This window comes from Ornithodoros turicata, chromosome 3 (genome assembly GCF_037126465.1).
Source record: "Ornithodoros turicata isolate Travis chromosome 3, ASM3712646v1, whole genome shotgun sequence".
Classification (NCBI taxonomy): Eukaryota; Metazoa; Arthropoda; class Arachnida; order Ixodida; family Argasidae; genus Ornithodoros; species Ornithodoros turicata.
This window is the reverse complement of record NC_088203.1, coordinates 31,843,712-31,862,281: the sequence shown is the minus strand read 5'-3', so window position 1 is coordinate 31,862,281 and position 18,570 is coordinate 31,843,712. Positions and strand designations below refer to the sequence as shown.

The 18,570-nt window shown below is 46.7% G+C and overlaps 1 protein-coding gene across 3 annotated transcripts in view; it reads left to right on the top strand.

The window, feature by feature from the left end:
- Window positions 1-18,570, top strand: part of LOC135388385 (uncharacterized) — a 34,022-nt gene that overhangs the window by 7,374 nt on the left and 8,078 nt on the right. For all 3 annotated transcript variants that reach the window (XM_064617939.1, XM_064617937.1, XM_064617938.1), the window contains 3 exons: window positions 8,328-8,490; window positions 13,851-13,978; window positions 14,038-14,152. In XM_064617939.1, coding sequence (XP_064474009.1) covers window positions 8,328-8,490; window positions 13,851-13,978; window positions 14,038-14,152 — 406 coding nt within the window. The remainder of the gene's footprint in view (window positions 1-8,327; window positions 8,491-13,850; window positions 13,979-14,037; window positions 14,153-18,570) is intronic.

The following is an 18,570-nucleotide window of genomic DNA, read 5'->3' as shown; positions in this document are numbered from 1 at the left end:
TCAGCAGGTCGTCGACGTAAAACGAGTTGCTCAAGTCATAGGCACGGTCCTTGTCCGGTCCCTCTACTGATGTTAGGTGATGCCGCAGGGTGGCATTCAGCAGGAAAGAACTCGCACTAGTCCCGAACGAAACTGGCGTCATTCGCCAGCACTCGAAGTCGGGCAGCGTGGAGCCTGGCGTGGGCGACTCCGCCAACCACAAGAACCGAAGTGTGTCCCGATCGGCCTCACGAATTCCAATTTGGAGGAACGCCTTCTGAATGTCCGCAGTGATTGCCACTCTGTACATCCGAAAACGCTATAAGATGTGTACAAGGTCCGGTGTTAAGGCGGTGCATCATAGCCGGCACTTCGTCGTCTACAGTCGAGGGATGGCGCAGCGAGCGAAATGGTTTGCGCAGTCACCGCTTCACAACATTTTGGCGCTTGCTTGGAAATGCAGTACCGCTGATGTAACGTCTTCTTTTTGTGTTATATTTGTTTTCTCTTGGCGCGCGACGGGTCAAGCGAAATCTTGTGCAAACATATGACTGCTCGTGCTCACCCATGCCAAGTCCAATACTGTAAACACGCACATCGCGCTCAGCCAGACGGAACAATTAGTGGCGCGGCTTTTGAATGCGCACAGGCTGTCCAGCTGTCTCCTGAACTTCTTCGTTGATCTGTTGCTGTTCCGTGCTGTGCTGTTGTCGGGCGAAGGGTTAGTCACCGGTCGTTTCGTGTGACTTCTGCAATGCTTGCGCATATAATAAACGAAATCTCTCGTAACACAAAAAACCTAAGTTGGAGAGGACGCGGTTGAAACAAGTTTGTATCGACATGGTATAGCCTACCGACATTACTCGGAAATTGCGAAACGAAACCGCAACCTGTTTTCTTTATTTCCTGTCACCCTGGGCTTACAAATTTCAGACCACGTTGTGGTTGTGCAAAACGCTTCATTTACTTGCACAGTCAACAGAAATGAAATAAAACTGCAAAGAGGCTGCATAGCATATCCCATATCATTGGACATCAGTACAGGAGGAGGAGAAAGGCAAAAGAGAGGAAGAAGAGGGAAGAAAAGCAGGGTAGAGGAGAAAAATGTATGTGCGTGGACCATACAGCTGCTTGGAAAGTAAAGTGCGAATGTAAAGTCGAGGATAGCGAGGGTCAACAGGCTCTGGCAGGTGGTAGTCGTTATAAATTCGCGCAAGGTACACCACCCTTTTCTCGTTCCGAAAGGCGTCGTCCAGTACCTACAACGAAGAGGCAGTAGTGCCGGTTGGTTATACGTGGAGTTGGTCGTGGATCTGGTACCAGTAGACATGCACGCACTTCCACAGACCGCACTTCCTCAGTTCCGGTACGTGACTCTGTCCTGTACGCTTGCTACCGTCCGCCAGTTGGTCCTGATATTTCGCGAATGTTCCGGTCACCATACACGGCATGCTTAGTGCGGCACATAACTGATCATCGGCTCAATATGCCGTTCCACTAGAGAGGACTCCCAAAACTACAGCGGTGTTCACGTCCATATGATCTTGTCCGATGCTTGGTGGATCCTCAGTGTCAGCTACACCCTTTAGTGTGCACATTTTGCACTGCAGTGTTAGTTCACTGCGCAGTCCTTTTCTGCGTTCAGAAACGACTTCCATGTCCGCAAGTGCACAACTGAATCGGTGATAGATTCCGAGCGCCTTGAAGCTACTGATCCGCATGTGAGCATCCAGGTGTCTTTGCTTCATCGTGCGAGCAACTACACATGTATAACTTTCTGAGGTACCACTAAGGTATTACTGGCGTCATATGCTCACGTTCATCAGTGTCCGCCCTGTTTGCCGTGCCGCTGGTTTTTGACGCTTCTGCCATCCCAGTGCTCGCTCATGACGTCGTAACGCTGATATTCATATCCAATCTGAGGGAGCCAACATTTCTATCCATTTATTTACCGTACGACCTGGGTCCCAAGTGCTCCGATTCCATTTCAGCTTCCATTCTGATTCAACTTCGATCCTGAATAACTTTTCTCAGCCGAAGCATATGTGCACACTTGCCCATCAAATTGTCCGCTGTACCTTATTGTACACTAAACGACATGGACGTGTCTGAAATCTGCCCCAACCAGCTCCATCCCCGCCCGAAATTCCAAATGCTTAGAGTCTGGGGGACCGCAATTGATCCGCACTCCCAACCACGTCATGGGATGAGGGGATACCCAGTGCGGTTCAAATAACTATTGTGAAGTTGTCCCTTGAAACAATAGACCCCCCCTTCCCGTTGACATCCTACTGGATGAGTGCTAAAAGCGCTGCCAGATTTCCGGCATCCAGTGTAAAAGAAAAGATTTCACTGTATAACCTATCCAGCGCCACTATTTTATTTACAAGCATGATCCTTCCACATCTCTGTGGCTGCGACTGGGAATTCCAAGACAAATAAGTTTCTTCTAATGTTCCCCGAGAAAATGAGCATCGTTGAACAAACAATAAACAAAATTTGGGGCTGGGCCACGCTGCCCGTGCTCGTGCTCCCGCGTCATGGTCAACGTCGGCCTCGTCGTCTTCCGGCCACGTGCAGCGGTACACTGTAAACTTTTTCACACCTTTAAAGGTGTGCGCTATTCACATTCAATCTGGTTGCGTAACATTGCATCTCCAGGATGATATTTTACAAAATTCGGAAAGCATTACTAAAGATCAGGTGTCAGTGCAAATCTTGCTTTCATTATGTCTTGGATATCGTAGGTACGAGCTAATGCATATATGCATCGCTATCGATAATCCAAGCACGCGCAAGTGTCTACAATACTGTTGAACAATGTTGAGATGTTGCAAGACTGAATTTTTGGAGGACAGACAACACTCGAGTAAAGAAAATTTGTGCGAAACCGTGCTCTATTATGATGTTACCAAAACTACACCTAAAAAGGCGTGCGCCATGCACGCTATTACACCTTTAAAGGTGTGAAAAGATTTAGAGTGTATATCATTTCCAGCGGTCAAATTGTTGTTGCTTGTGACGACACACTCGATGACAGATGGCAGCATTGCGCTTCCCATTCTGAAGGGACGTACTCCACGGATGACCATACCTGACAAAAACTCGTGTGCCGAGTCAACGGCTTAACATAGATGAAATCTTTTTGTTGGTATTGGTTCTTGATATGTTTTTCTAGTGCGTGATCGAGCCAAATTTTCGATTTTGGGCGGCTCTATTTTGTAAGCGAGCGGAATGTCGAAATATAGCTTTTCCCAAATCTTTCGACGATGATATAAAAATTTCTGAGTCTAAAACGCAAAATCTGCTCCGATCATGCACTAGATCTAAGCATCCTCTTCCATTTAAAAGCAGTTGCACGGAGATCAACCAAATTTTCGCGGCGCTACGAGAGTTGAAAAATGTATTGGGATTCCCATAGAGCGTCGGTGGTGATGCACCCCCTCAACTTCGGCCCCTTTTCTAAGTGGTCGTTGAGACAGGTCGCTCCTACCGCGTGTGAGGAAGCATCAAACACCACTCGAACCTTTGTCGTGGTCGACTCGCTTCTGAACACTGCCCTGTGAGGCATGTAGTAGACCCTACCAGAGCTCTGTGTCTCAGTCGTGACCTTTTCAGCGTGACCGTTTTGCATGTATGCTGTTATAACTTCTTCGTACTCCTGCATGCTATCGTCTCGTAGCAGTCGCCGGGTGAGGCTCTGCAGTCGTTTGCGTTTGAAAGGTCCACCCGAATACCGTTCCAATCGCGACCAATTTTCGACGCCTGGGTACCTTTTCACTTGTCCTGTGAGCAACTTCCACATTTCGTCGCTCCCAATCAGTAATGCAATGCCATTTTCGCATTGTAAGTTTGGGAACAACCTGTCGTCCGCTATACAGGGTGTCCCAGAAAACGTGTCATTGAATTATAATAAAAAAACTACGCCACCTAGAATCATGCGGTCAACAGCATTTGCTCTTATTATGTTTTTGCCACCTCCTAATGTGAATGTCATGTACTCCAAGTTTAATTATGTAAATATTTGCGAACTGAACTCGGAAATTTGCCAAGTAAAGGCCACTTTTTTACCCCACCAATATGAAGAGCGTGCCGAATTCACTCAAATTCATGATAATTCACAGTGATACTCACGAGCCATCCCATCGGAAAAAATAGCCGAATATCATGCTTTTCGGAGCACCGGACCATAGCGCGCGATGACTTTTTGAGCGCAATCGCTCGCAGTGCGACGAAAGGAGGTTCCGAAGCCAGCCCAGAGAGTGATAGTTGAAACAGTAACAGTTCCTAAAATTGGGAGAGGGAAAGCATTATCCCAGCGAAAGTCGGACGTGATAAGCCGTGCCTGTTTTATCTCTTTCTGCGATGTCGGGGAGGGCTGGGTTTCCAACCTCCTTTCGTCGGACTGACAAAGCTTTCGCTGAAAAATTCATCGTGCGCTATTCTGTGCGACCTCAGTAGAGCATGATGTGCGGCTATTTTTTTCGATGGGATAGCTCCGGAATATCCCTATCAATTATAATTAATTTGACTAAATTAGACACGCTCTTCACATTGGTGGGGTAAAAAAGTGACATTTACTAGGCAAATTTCCGACTTAAGCTCGCAAAAATTTAGGTAATTAAATTTACGTTACACGACATTCACACGAGGAGGTGGCAAAAACCTAGTAAGAACAAATGCCATTGACCGCATGACTCTAGGTGGTGTAGTTTTTCTATTATAATTCAATGACACGTTTTCTGGGACACCTTGTGTACTCTTGCTGGCGACGTAAGGATGCTACGAACTCTTGATTGGATGAAATCTCGGCAGGGTCCTTACAGATAAAAGGAATCGTCGTTGCGTGAATTACATGTTCTGCCGGGTGGTACTGACTCCTTAACCGTAGCTCGACGACCTTGCCCTGGTGTGTCTTCCTGGTAGAAGCATCACTTGCGAACGTGTTCAAGTGCAGCTTGCTCTCCACCACCACTTTCAAGTTCAGTTTCTTGGCGACGTCATCTCTGACGAAAGTCCTCTGGCTGCCGCCATCTATATGATGCCTCAAAGTTGCGTGCATGCTGTACCCGATGACACCCAAATCCTGACGGTTTGGAGCAGTATGTCGGGTTCGTGATGCTGTGTCCGGTGGGTGCTGACTGCCATCAAGTTGGTCAGTGGAACGGAGTCGATGCCCTTAGCTTGCAGTTTCGAGGGATCGCACACAACGGATGCGTGTCTCTTCTTGCAATGACTACAAGTCACATTGGTACGACATTCTTTCGAGCGATGACCCCTCTTTGTGCATCGGAAGCATCGACTTGCCTTCGACAGTATTTTTAGCTTCTGTGTCAGGGGTAGGCTGACGTCGCAATCAGCTGTGCTGTGATCGCTCGATGCGCAGAAGAAACAGTTAGGTACTGCTTTTACAGCAGCTTGTAGGACTGCTGGTGTCGGCACGCTTCTCTTCCACGTCCTATTCGTGCTTTGGGCCACATGGGTCATCTTGCCGTCTTTCAATACTGCTCACTCCAAACTTTCCAATTCAATGCGAATGAAGTTGAGCACCTTTGAAAGCTCATCGGTCGTTCCTGGGCTGGTGGCAGCCCTTGCCTCTGACGAAGGCGAAAGAGACCCGTGGTCCTCTGTACCGCTGCCTGCGGTCCGAAGGGCTCCGTATCTTGCCGTTCGATGGTACTCCACTACCATCTCGGGTGGAATAGCCGAAAGGAGAATATCTACCATCATGGAGGCGAAGCTGTTGGTGGAAACTCCGAGTGACTTCAGACCTCTTACATTGGCTTGAACGCAGTCGTACAAAGAACGTAGGCCTGCAACATCCTTTGAAGACCTCACTGCTGGTAGACTACGCAATCTTGACAGGTACTCTCGCTCGATCTGCGTCGTATCCCCAAATCGCTGCGACAGAATCTCGATCGCGTCGTCGTAACAGGATTCAGTGGCCTGTAAACCGCTGATGGCTGCTGCTGCTCGGCCTTTCAGCGATGTGCTCAAATGTTGGAATATCTCTCGTCGGTTTCTCTCGTTTGTACTTTCGGTCATTTAGTTTTATGTCGGAAATCCGGGTTCGGAGTTCTGCAATTGCATTTGCCGCTGACTCTTCATACCTGAAGACAGCCTCGTATTCCAACGGAAATTTGTCCTCCTTGATCAGCGGCTCAATCTCTTCGTTCACTTTGCGAAGGTCTCTATCGCTCGATTCCAGCCGTGCAAGAAGTCCATTCAAGATCGCCTTGCTTGCGCTTAGGTCCTGTCGAAGCTCGTTGACCTCATCGACCAGCTTGGTTACCTGGGCACGTCGTGCTCCTCTTTTAGCCTTCAGTCGGTCCATGATGTCTTGTTGCAATGTTCGTTTTTGCGGTAAAGTCGGGTCCAGGGTTTCGGCACCAAAAGTATGTGTTGTGGAACTTCCACTCTGTGACTGTAATAACCGCGACTACTCCGCTCTGTATAATCGAACCTCTTTATTCCGAGGACAAACGAAGACTAGCTAGAACGTTCCTAAAAAAAGGAAAAAGAACACAAGAACCTTGTGATGGCAACTGTCCTCTTCCTCTTCGTTGTACTAAAGCCATAACATCAGTCATGTACAGAAATGTCAAGTGTTCCCGCGATCAGCATAACAGTTAGCTTCGTGAGAAATGTTCAGTGAGCGAAAACGTACGTCTAACCTCTCCCAGATTTCGCTGAGAGCTCCGTAGTCTCTCAAAGGTTACATAATGACTGTCCTTGTTGCGAGCATGAGGCTGTTTGGAAGTACAACGCCCAAGGTAGCAGGTCCACGAAGTCAGTCGGTCAGACCTCTGACGGTGATTCTGACGGTGTCTCTCGTAAAGATATCTCTCAGACATTCTCCTGCTTCTAGAGATCCTGAACTTCCTTGCAAATTCTTCGAATGAGACTTCCGAGTCAGATCCCCGTGGCTGTTATTCCGTGCTATCTCAGCAGACAACTTGCCATGTGTCCCTAGTGTCCACCCGCACTCTGGCTATATCACGACACGGGTTAAAAGAGGAAACAATAATTGACTTGTTAAGGGTGAGTAATATTAAATGTTAAGTTAACCTAAGCAAACGTCAGAGTGAGGTTAATATGAATGTCTACGTTTCGGCGGAAAACAGGCAATCTTTTCAGCTTCATCATGACGCCTGCTCAATTATCACTTTCTGTACCATTATGTTACGCGTGTACATATCCCTATGACTACACACTACCCTAACGAATAGCAGTCTAGAGATTGGCAACATATGAAAAGCCGAGGTGGGATAATTATACTGCGTGTGAACCAACCGTGAAGTGCAGCGTGGTGCGGGCAAAAGTGATGTTGGACGTTGTTTGCGGTGCACTGAATGATGCACGTGACGCAACACTTACATTCACCATAACCGAAGTAAACAATATACGTCAGCCTTACTGTAAAGTGGGGCTACTTTAAGACGGGAGCAAGTTGAGGACAGTGGGTTTTTCGCGTGGCATTTTCTTACAAATATTTTTTCTCGTCTGTGACACCAGGGTGAGCACAGACGTTGTCTGGGCTTTGAAGTGACGTGTTGATGTTCTGCACGTGACTTTTTAGAAAGACGTGAGACGCTGTTTTTCAGATGTGATCGAGGTAAGAGGGGCCTTTTTTTTTGTCCCATCTGTAACTTTCGTGAGCATTGACTTCCAATTTGCTTATTTCTGCTCCTCGGCTAATAAAATATGACCTCACCGTTATGATGCTGTGTCATTGCCCTGTGTTTCCATGTGCACTACTCGTGGCTGACCATTTCGGCTGGCCCCAAACAAAAGACAAAATTTCAACCCGGCATTAATTTTTTGATGTCCTCAACTTGCCCATAGGGTGGGGTAAGTTGATCAAAATATGTAGCCTGTCATTTTTGGCTCGTAGGAAATAAATATCTGGTTTAGCACCACAGTAATTTGGGGATCATTTCTCAAAGGGGTGGGAATTCAGTTAACGAATTATTGTACAATTGAGGCCGTTATTCTGACTGCTATTAACAAAATAGACCCTATGCCACTATACTGTAAAGGTCCTAGTAATCCAATCCAGTAAACTATTCACACGGGACGCAAAGTTTGGTGCAACACGCGAAAGCAATAGCGACGTTCCACATTCCCACAAAACATTCCTCGTGCATATGACAAAGCATATTGTGCTTAAAAAATGAACCGCTGACACTTCCACCTCGGCGGCTTCACATTGTAGTCGTGGGTATACTGCTAGTACAGCTGGTGGCCTAAAGGGGGTGCGACCTCTCTTTTGATCGCCAAGCGTTTCAAGATGCGTGGTAGTATTATATTCAGCAAATACTTACTGTGTATCGTGCGCAATTTTACAGAATAGTAACAAGTCCGCAGACACTCAAGGCACTGATTGCTGAAGACCAGTCAAGTGTGCTACATAACCTTTGGGAGAACAGCATAATCTTCTACGGTGTATTGGACGGCGCAAATAGCAACGATACAGTACATGAAGCGGATGAAATATTAGCGTTCTTTAAGGTAAAGCTCCTTTAGTTGGAAAATATAGTTCCTCTATCAGAGCTCCACTACACACTCCGACGCGATAGGACGCATCCTCTTCGAATTGATAGACTCTCTGTGCCCCCCAATCTTCTTGAAGGACCGTTAAAGTGGTATCCAACTAACACAAACACTGCTGCCATCTTGCAAAGCAGTGTACAAACAGCATTTCCATAAAATATTTCTGCCCAAAGTTTCCTCATTGTGACTAAAATTCATTTACAAAATAGCTGTCGCGGCGAGAGGTTCGAGCGCTCGAACTGTATACCACAACCCTCTAGTGTGACGTCTGTGACTAAGAGCCCTCTCATTCGTGGTAGAAAAAATCATCAGAGGTCAGTCAGCTGTTCCTTGTTGACTGCTATTAATTATGTCGCGTTTCCTGAAAACCAGGCATATATGCAGCCTGACAAAACGGTATTACGATCACGATCACAATTGTCTGGGCGTCTGTGCAATCCTTCGTTGCACGTCTCCCAACTGGGATGCGACGTACGCGTCCGTCGTGTGATGCGGTGTTCAAAGCGTGAATACATCCCGAGGTGTTAGCTTTGGTGCGTCTCTCCGTCGTGTTCGCTAATTCCCAGTCACGGCAAAATCTGTGTGACCTATTGTGTCCTCATATCAGCTAAGTGTGCGGCCGTACAGCTCGCCGGTAATGCCTCGCGAAGTTCGCTCCTGCGTGTATGAGAAAGGTAACGCCTATGAATGCGCTTGCACATGGTTCCGTCAAATGACCCAGGAAGAAGCAAGACGTCATTCAACGTCAGGATACCAAGCCTGACCTGAACGGTGTGCTGCTGACCGATAGTGGCCGACGTCACCTCGATTATGTGATCCCAGATGCAATGAGCCTCTCTACACGTAACATCGTGACGCGCGTCACGGCGCTCATAACGTATCTACTACTAGGCTACGATAGAGACTATTTTCCGTGAACGTTGTCGTATCACTCCGCAGTGTGAAAAGACGTCCTGAAGGTTCGTGATTCTCAAGCCACCTAGGTTGTCTAGCTATTTGCTTACGTGACGTAGCGGTCATTTGACACCGAAAATCTATCTGCTACGGATGCCACCTGAGTGGCGCATGCTCTGCCATTGCTTGTGCGGAGCACATTGACGTCTCGCTGTGCAAAGCGTCTCTACTGCGTCACCAAGTGTCGCGAACCTCATTCTTTTACGCGCTCTTGGAAGAAGTTGAGGTAATACGAGAGCAAGTGCGGATCGAAGACTTCTCTAGCGCGCTGCACTCTCAAAGCAGAACATCACCGCACAGCACGCTGCTAGCCGACCATCACCCCGAAGGGCATTGTTGTTTTGCCTGACGTTTTGAAAACGGGAAATAGTCACTCATGGAGCTCTCACGAAAACTGCCACAAAAAGGCGTAGGACCCGCGCTTTCTGAAGGTCAGGATATAATCACACTATAGGCAGCGGTTGGTCTTCCGCGTGTCATGCGGTGAAGTTCTGTTTTAAATGTGCACATTTGAGGTACGACTATTGTCCTTGGGCAAGAGTGCATGGTATTTGTTGTACTCCCATCCCCCTCCTCCCCGCAGCCACGACAGAACAACATCAGGAAGATGTATTCTACACGTCTTTTAAAGGCATAGTTCTCTCATGATGGATCAGATCGTATACTTTTGTTGGAATGTGTAGTGCATTTCCCACTTTAACGAGGTTCTGCATTCCTTCACGTGAAGTTATAGGGTATAGCTTAACATCGGCATCGCGAGCACTGGAAGCCATACGATTCAAAATTCTCGAGCTCAGAGACGTATGCGCGACATCATGTGACAACAATGTGACGCTCTGAGGGCATTTCCACCCATCGCCTGGCCACGCAAAGGCAGGCAGCGGTCTTGTATTGGCTGTAATTTGTAGCTCCCACATGACTAGCCCATAGTGAATGTCATGCAACGTCACATGAGCGAATGGGATGATCTCCAATTTTCTCCTCCCTGTGGGCAGGGCCGGCGATAGGTGGGGGGGGGGGCGGGAGCAAGGCGACCGCATTGGGCGCCGCGCTTGCATATGCCCCGCGCATGAAGCCCTCAACCAGGGATTACTTTTTTAAAATATCAAGTATGCACTTAATCGTGCATTAAATCGTATGCACAAACTAGCCCCGCGATGTGCCTTTGCCTCAGGCCCCGCACACCCCTAGCACCGGCCCTGCCTCTGGGTCTGCCAGAGTGAAACGTCTTTCAGGAAAGTTGTTTGGATTCAGATAGTCTTTCCACATACAGGGTGTCCCCGGAAACGTGTCCTTGAATTATCATTTAAAATACTACGTCTCCTAGAATCACGTCATCTACGGCAATTGTTCTTACTATGTTTTGCCACCTCCTGGTGTCAAGTTTTATTATGCTAATGATTACGAACAGAACTAGAAACTTTGCCAAATAAGGGTCGCTTTTTTTACGTCACCAAAGTGAAGCGCGTGCCGAATTTACTCAAGTTCCTGATAAATGACAGGGACATTGAGGAGCTATCCCATCGGAATAAATAGCGGAACGTTATCTTTCTCGGAGCACCCAGAGCATATAGCGAACTTTTTGAGCGCCTTCGTGCAGTCCCACGAAAGGTGGTTGCTGAACTCAGCAGATTCCACGTCAAGAGATCCAACGGGTCAAGAGATCCATCGACTCAAGAGATCCACCGATGGATCTCTTGACTCGGAGGATCTCTTGACCCGTTGGATCTCTTGACCCGTTGGATCTCTTGACCCGGTTGGATCTCTTGACTCGTCTGAGGGTTCGCCAGCCTTGGATCTTTTGACCCCTTTGTGTTACGTCGTTAACTCTAACATCGCTAAGCAGAAATTACCCGTATCGAAATACAAGGAACCCGTTTTACGTGGGGGGTACCACCTATCTTGAAAAGTTTCCCCCCTCACATCCATCCATCCCCTGTATCCATATAAATGGCCCACCCTGTAGAATACAAATGCAGGTGGCAAATCAACATCTGATTTTTATTGACTTAGTTACTTATTTTGTAACACATAGCGCAGTCAAAGAAAAACCGACATCTCTCTTATGTTATTTGTGTTAAAAACAGGTGGTTGCATTGTAAGATCGACCTGTTTGTAACACAAGATTTATAGGAGTGCTGTCTTTTTTTTTTTTTTCAGCGCTTCGTGTTAGAGATTATTTCTATAGTTAGTGTGGGCTACGTACACTCACATTGGGTGGGCCGGCTGCTGTTTCAAACACGTTGATTATTCAAACACAGTTCTCGTATCACAGCAGGCTCGTAGTCGAAGAGCCAAGTCGCTGTTGTGGACACGCGTTCTACATGGCGCAACCGTATGATCATGGACTCTCTCAGGATACGAACGATAGCTTGATATGCCCGAACATCTTTGTGTGTGTGTGTTTGTGTGTGTGTTTCGGACAAAGGCAAAGCAGTTTACGGCTGGGCCCATTATTATTGGTAACAAACTTCAGTTCTGGCATAACGTGGGGACGGCTGCGCCAATGGACACAAAAGTACAAAGAGAGCTCTGAGTCCAGCAGTATTCCCTGCATTTTGGGGTTGAGGTCAATGAACGTGACAGGTCAATGTTGATTGGAAAGCACAGTCTGACAGTATTTTCCCGCACGGTCAGTAAAAGAATAGAATAACCTGGCAAGGGTGGGGGCCAATGAAAAGAATGCGACAAGGATAAGTTTTAAACTCTGCGGCCTACGATTCTTTGTAAGTTGAGCTCAATATTCTCTCGGAGAACAAGGAGCAGTCGAAACAGGGACGAAGACACAAGAGGACATACAAACAGAGGCTCCAACTCTAGAGCTCAATATTCTTGGTAACAAGCATCCGTTCTGGCACAGCGTGTTACGGCACTAGGGACAATGGGCATAAACGTGCAAAGGCAAAAGGGGGACTCGATTCGCCGCCGTAACCTACAGCGCAACCACAGTATTTTCTCGCTTACTTTTTTTTTGTGCGTGTGTGGTAAGAAGAGAGAAAAAAACGGAAAGTATTCACTGTTACCGGCCATATTACTTCCTAACTTAATAATGGATCTTCTGACTCGATGGATATCTTGACCCGTTGGATCTCTTGACCGGGATGGAACTCTTGACGCTTTGGATCTTTTGACTCGCCTATCACGTGACCGGTTGGATCTCCTGACTCGATGGATCTCTTGACTCGTTGGATCTCTTGACCGGAAGCGGTCCAGAGAAGGATAGTAGAATATGTGACAGTTCTTGCAATTGGGATAAGTAAAACATGATTCCAGTGGAAGCCGGATGTGATAAGTCATCCCTGTCTTATCTCTTTCTACGATCCCTGTGTGGGCTGAGTTTAGCAACATCTTCTCGTCGGGTTGTTGAGAAAATAAGTGCAGATGGCCAAAAGGCCATGCATGTTGAGTGGACGCTCCCTTTCAAGGAACTCAACTGTGAGCGCTACCGCGACGCTCGTCCTCGACTGTAATCTGAGTCGACCCAGAGCAATGTCTTTTCTCCCCTCACGCTTTCCCGCTTTTTTCCGGTTCCTCTGTAAATAAAGTTAGTTGCATTTTTGTTCTCGAACTGACTGTCTCGTCGCCTTTTTCCTTCGAGTTTTCAGCCAAACCCATCGAACGTTTTAACGGTAGAGAGGGAGATCTTCAATTTGTGCTACTTTCTCCTAATTTCTACTACAGGGCCAACAACAACGGCGTGCAAAAGCTCGTCCAGCGCTATATGCTGGGCGCTTCGAAGAGCATGATGTTTGGCTATTTTCCTTTTTTTTTTTTTTTTATGGGATAGCTTCTCAGTATCCGTGTAACTTGTCATGACCATGAGTAAATTCGGCATGCGCTCACATTGTTGGGGTAAAAAAGGCGACCTTTACTTGGCAAATTTCTTAATTCAGTTCGTAAAAATTGACCTAACAAGTCGTACGTAAGTTAAGTAAGATAACATTCACATGAGGAGACTGTCAAAAACCCCGTAACAACAAGTGCCTTTCACCGCATGATTCTAGGTAGTGTTTTTAATTATTATGGATAAGATTGTGATCCAATGACACGTTTTCTATTAGACCCTGTACATTTATTTCATTATTGGTTTAGGAAGAGAAAGGTCCCTTTTGGGTGTTATGTTTAAGGTACCTTTCGAGTTTATGACACTACGTGACAGTGAATACCACAAAGTCGCATCACAAAAGCGCATAGGTAAGTCTCTTGTGTGACGCGCTTTGGAAAGTGGACAGGAATTGCAGTGTACCTGTAAACCCTAACAGATAAAGGTGTTACGCTAAAAGTTCGGTTACTGAGGTCACTGAGAATAAAGCTGGCGTTGAGGTTAACTAGCTACTTACCTCTTGATGCTTCGCAAATTTCAGGAAATCGTGTCGTTCAAGTCACGAACCTTTCCTGACCCCGTCTACAGCTTCGCAGGAATAAAGACATTCAGGAACGCATCAATTGCGTCCACCAATATATTGGTTAGTCACGTTCAACAACTCTTCAGGTGCGTCTTCACTTGTGTATTTCAAATAGGCATGTATAAGTGGCGCTCTTACTCCTCAGCCAAGCCAAGCTTGATATACTGGTGTACCAAACGACGTACCGTGGTGACATCGAGTGCATGATAACCGGACCTACGCCCTGGGCATTTTCCAATGCCCGATACCAGCCTTCACTTGTAAGTAAGGCAGTAGCATCATAATGCATATGACATGCGCAGTGAATAACATCAGTATAAACTGTTTATGGGGGCCGGTTTAGTAGTTTAACTGTTTATTTATAAACTGTTTATTTCTACTCTCCGAATGAAAGATACCTTTCATTCGCAGAGTAGAAAGAAACGGTAGAAATCAAATAAATGGCACATGCCATTACTTTGACACCTATATAACAAGAACAGGGCTTATCCCTTGCGTCGTTCGTGGCTTATGCGTTTATTGTGCCTCTAACGACGTTCACTTTCTGCCAAAGAACGACCGCAGCGGTCTTGCTGTCTGCGCACGAAAAGTACAACGGTACACCTCTACGTACTGAAAATAGTGAGTTTTAGTGCATCGTACGCTATCGACTTTGCGTACGTAGGGGATAGCGTTGGTGGCACTGCGCACGCGTGACACATAAAAAGAGATTCGCGCAGTGCACGGAACCACCACGATATCCCTTATGTATCATACAAAACAAAGATCGTGAAACACACCGCTATTCGCTGCGAGATCGATCTATGGGGAGCGAAACTGTCACCCTTCTAGTGTGGATAACACGTGGGCCGATGTTCGGAATTGATAGTTCTTTTCTGTAATTCCAGTATATATTCACCGGAAGATCACTGGTACGATACTGTCTGGTTCACGAATGCTCCACCTACTGCAGTAAATCCTGAATAAACGTGTAAAAGCAGACGACACGTCCACACAATGGTACTCGTTTCTCCGCAGCGCGCCGACACTGCTCGATCTCGGAGCGAATAAGGGTTCGCCTGAATCGAGTATGACGTTTTTCTGTGACGTCAAGTGAGAGCGGAGATATCGACGTCCGCGTCGCTCTTTTGTGGATCATTTGCGTTTTGCAGCAGTGGGTAAGGCTGAAGTAGTTATGTCTGTAACGCGCGCTGCGATTACTTTTGTACTTCATCACTGGTTCGAGCGGATCATCTGGAGATCAGGCTTTAAAATCGCAACAGAGGGAAAGTCTCATGGACCTTCATATCGCAATTAAAGTTAGAACAAATTATGGCGCGCAATCATCTAAATTTCTTATTCCAACCTTCTTGGATAACTTTGATCACATTGTTAAAACTGCCAGTTCTGTTACTAATTTTAAGAAATCACTATACAACCATGTGCTGTTAGCCTTAATGCCATCAAGTTAATGGTAATGTTTCTGTTGTTTTTTTCTGTTTTCTGTTTTTTCTTTCTGTTTTGTTGCAGGCTTGTACATTATATCTGTGGATTTCATGAATAGCTTGCACTCTACTGCCAAATGGGTCCGGGTGCTTTGTCAGGCTTCTGCATTTATACACGGCACACGCATTTCTGTTTTTTAGAAAATGAAGAAAAAATAATAATAACAATATTAATGTGCTCCCTGAAATCAATAACTAAAAGTTGATTGAAATGCATCTGTTAATTTCTCCCGTAGTTGAGGAAAAATACGGTTTCCTACTAGCAGCCCCGTCGAGTAATTCAATGACAAAAGTAAAAGCATCCTAAGGCAATTCCCCCTTTTTATGAAAATTTGTTGCAGCTAAAAAAGAAAAACCCTGTCTATATACCGTGCAAGAAACGGGTTCGGGAGACCGCGCAATTAAATATGTACTAGAAAAAGCGAGAGGCAGACAACGAAGGTATAACAACTAAGAAAAAGGGGGAAGGTATTTATTTACGAGGGGCGTTCAAGTCAAACCGGGGCTTCTTCCTTTTTCGCAAAAGTAAAATGAACTTAGAGGCGAGAAATTAGTTTTATTTTTCAACGTAATCTCCAGCTGCACTAATGCACTTGTCCCAGCGTTTCACGAGGGCTTGGATGCCAGCAGCGTAGAAATCCTTACCGGCGCGTAGCAGCCATGATCGGACCGCATTCCTGACCGCAGCCGAAGTGGCAGCCCCCAAGGAACGCCTTCAGTGGTCCGAAGAGATGGAAATGGCTGGGGGCGAGGTCTGGACTGTAAGGGGGATGTGGCAGCAACTTCCAGACAAGTTCCTGTAAGGTGCCTGTCGTGAGATGTGCGGTATGCGGGCGTGCATTATCCTGTAGGAGGACTCCTCCTTCGGTGATGAGGCCCGGTTTTCCGAAACTGGAGGTGTTCATGAATGATAGTGTTCAACGTTCCCACAGAAAGGTCCGTCTTTCGAGCCAGTTCGAGACATTTTATCCATCGGTCCTTGAGAATCGGGCGCTCCAGAAGTTGGATGTTCTCAGGAACTCTGACACTGTGCTCTGAGCCGTCCCGGCCGGGATCGTCCTGCACTGACGTACGGCCGTCTCGGAACCGTTTGCACAACTCAAACGCTTTGCTGCGGCTAAGTGTATCGTGGCCATACTGAGCCTGAAGTTTTCTGTGAATTTCAGATGACTTTACGCCTTCATTCACGAGAAACTTTATGACAATTCGCTGTTCGATGTGCGCGCTCACCTCGTTGTCGGCCATCTTGTCCAGCACGTGTCTTCTGTTTTGCACAAACTTTGGACCACCACGTGGTGAACGCGGAGGCCTGTCGCGTGTGAAAATGCCGAAAAAGAAGTAGTGCGAGCCATTTGTACACTCAGGAGACAGAAAGGACTGAAGAATAACAAAGTTACTTGGAGTTTTACACGATGCACAATTCAGCAAGCCCATCCATCAACCGAGGACAGTCATACCGGAACTGTGAACACTTGTAGATGGAAATGTTATAATTAAAGTCGCGTCGTGTGAAGTCCTGGCGCACGGCTAAGATACAAAATAACACCCATAGCATAAATGACCAAGCATTTCACTATAGTGACACAGAACTGCGTTGGAGAAACATCCCGCGATGAAATTCCGTAATAGGTAATTTGTCGCAGACCGAGGAACCGCTTTTACTCAACGTGAAAAGAGATTTTCCGTGTGTTGACACGAATGAGACACTTGCACATGACGTCACGCGCAGCCTTTGAGCACCTTGGAGTCATGTGACATGGGAAAACATAGGGATGGTCACAGACGTCTTAACGCGAGCCGAATGAGGCAGCAGCGTGTGTTTTTACAATTCCCTCTCGTAATTGCACGCATATACGATATGCCCTCCTACTGTGACTCCTGTGCGGCAATACATCTTCCTGTGCCACGTCCCCAAATGTGACGTCACTGCAGAAGCTTCATTGCCTGCTAGCAGGTGACATGGTGGTTTCTTCGTTTTATTCGACATGCAGTGAGAAGATTAAATTGTACGTGCGGTAAACGCAATGTGCCATTTTTCGTTGGGTGATTAAAGGGGCCGTAAACAGGCCACCAAACATTTCATAAATAATGATACCCCATGAAAGAACGCAGATCATTATACCCAAATATACATTTCGTTCAGCTCGTGCCAGCTTAGTGACCCATATAACTGCTTTCAAAGATGAATAACCACCGAGCCTCTCTCCACCACGCATACGTCACGTGGTATAGCGTTTGTAGCGGAATGTAGCGTTTTGCCGTCCAATCGCAGTGCCGAGCTGCGCACATGACGTTTCAAATTACCAGCCAATAAACATACTTCATTATCAGCTGTGGGTCGAGCGCTCTGTTTCTGTGAAACTACATTTTGCGTTCCGTGGTTCCGAAATTCCATTCTTCAACATCTCCGGCTGGCGCAAACGTCAACAGTTGGGCTGCTATCACATGACGCGATTCGAACCAGGGTTCCTCCCAGTCACGACGTGACATGGCCAGCACGCTATCCACTGTGCCACGCGGGCTGGTGACGCGATGCCGCGTAGCTCAAACCAAAGTACGGCAGCCCAGTTGTCGGAACCATTCGAAGATGACGAAGATGTCCCATCGCGCACCTACTGATTCCGGAACTGCTCGCGGTGTGCTGCGTGCTACTGCCGAACGAGGGTAGAAATGCCGAGAAAAACTTAGTGCGCGTGTGGTACCTAAATTAAACTCATTTCTTTTTCAGTTTGAGCTGTTTGGATTTTGAATAGAAGAGGATCCACGTTCATCTAGTCCAATTCCGCATTTGAAATAAAATCATACGTGGAACACTCGATCGAAATTGGTGAGGAAAGCGCTACGTCAAAATTACGTAAAGCTGGAGCGCGGGGTGGAGCTAAAATGCGAGAGAGTGCAGTGAATATTTCATCCGTATGCATGTGCCTTTTGGTTTTGAGCGTTAGGAATTGCAAGGAGTTTTCACTGCCTAAGTTGCAATAATATAACACAAACAAGTGCGCACGTTGTGTACCTGTTTACGGCCCCTTTAATGTGTCACTAGAGTTGCCTGGAGGTATTGCCTTTGTCTACCAAACCTCTCAATAGTATTACCAAAAGTACCGTCACTCGATATAGTTTCGTCACAGGCTCTCTTTCCTCCTGTAGCTCATATACGAAAGAAAGAAATTAGTAGGCTTCGTGATAATGCTTAG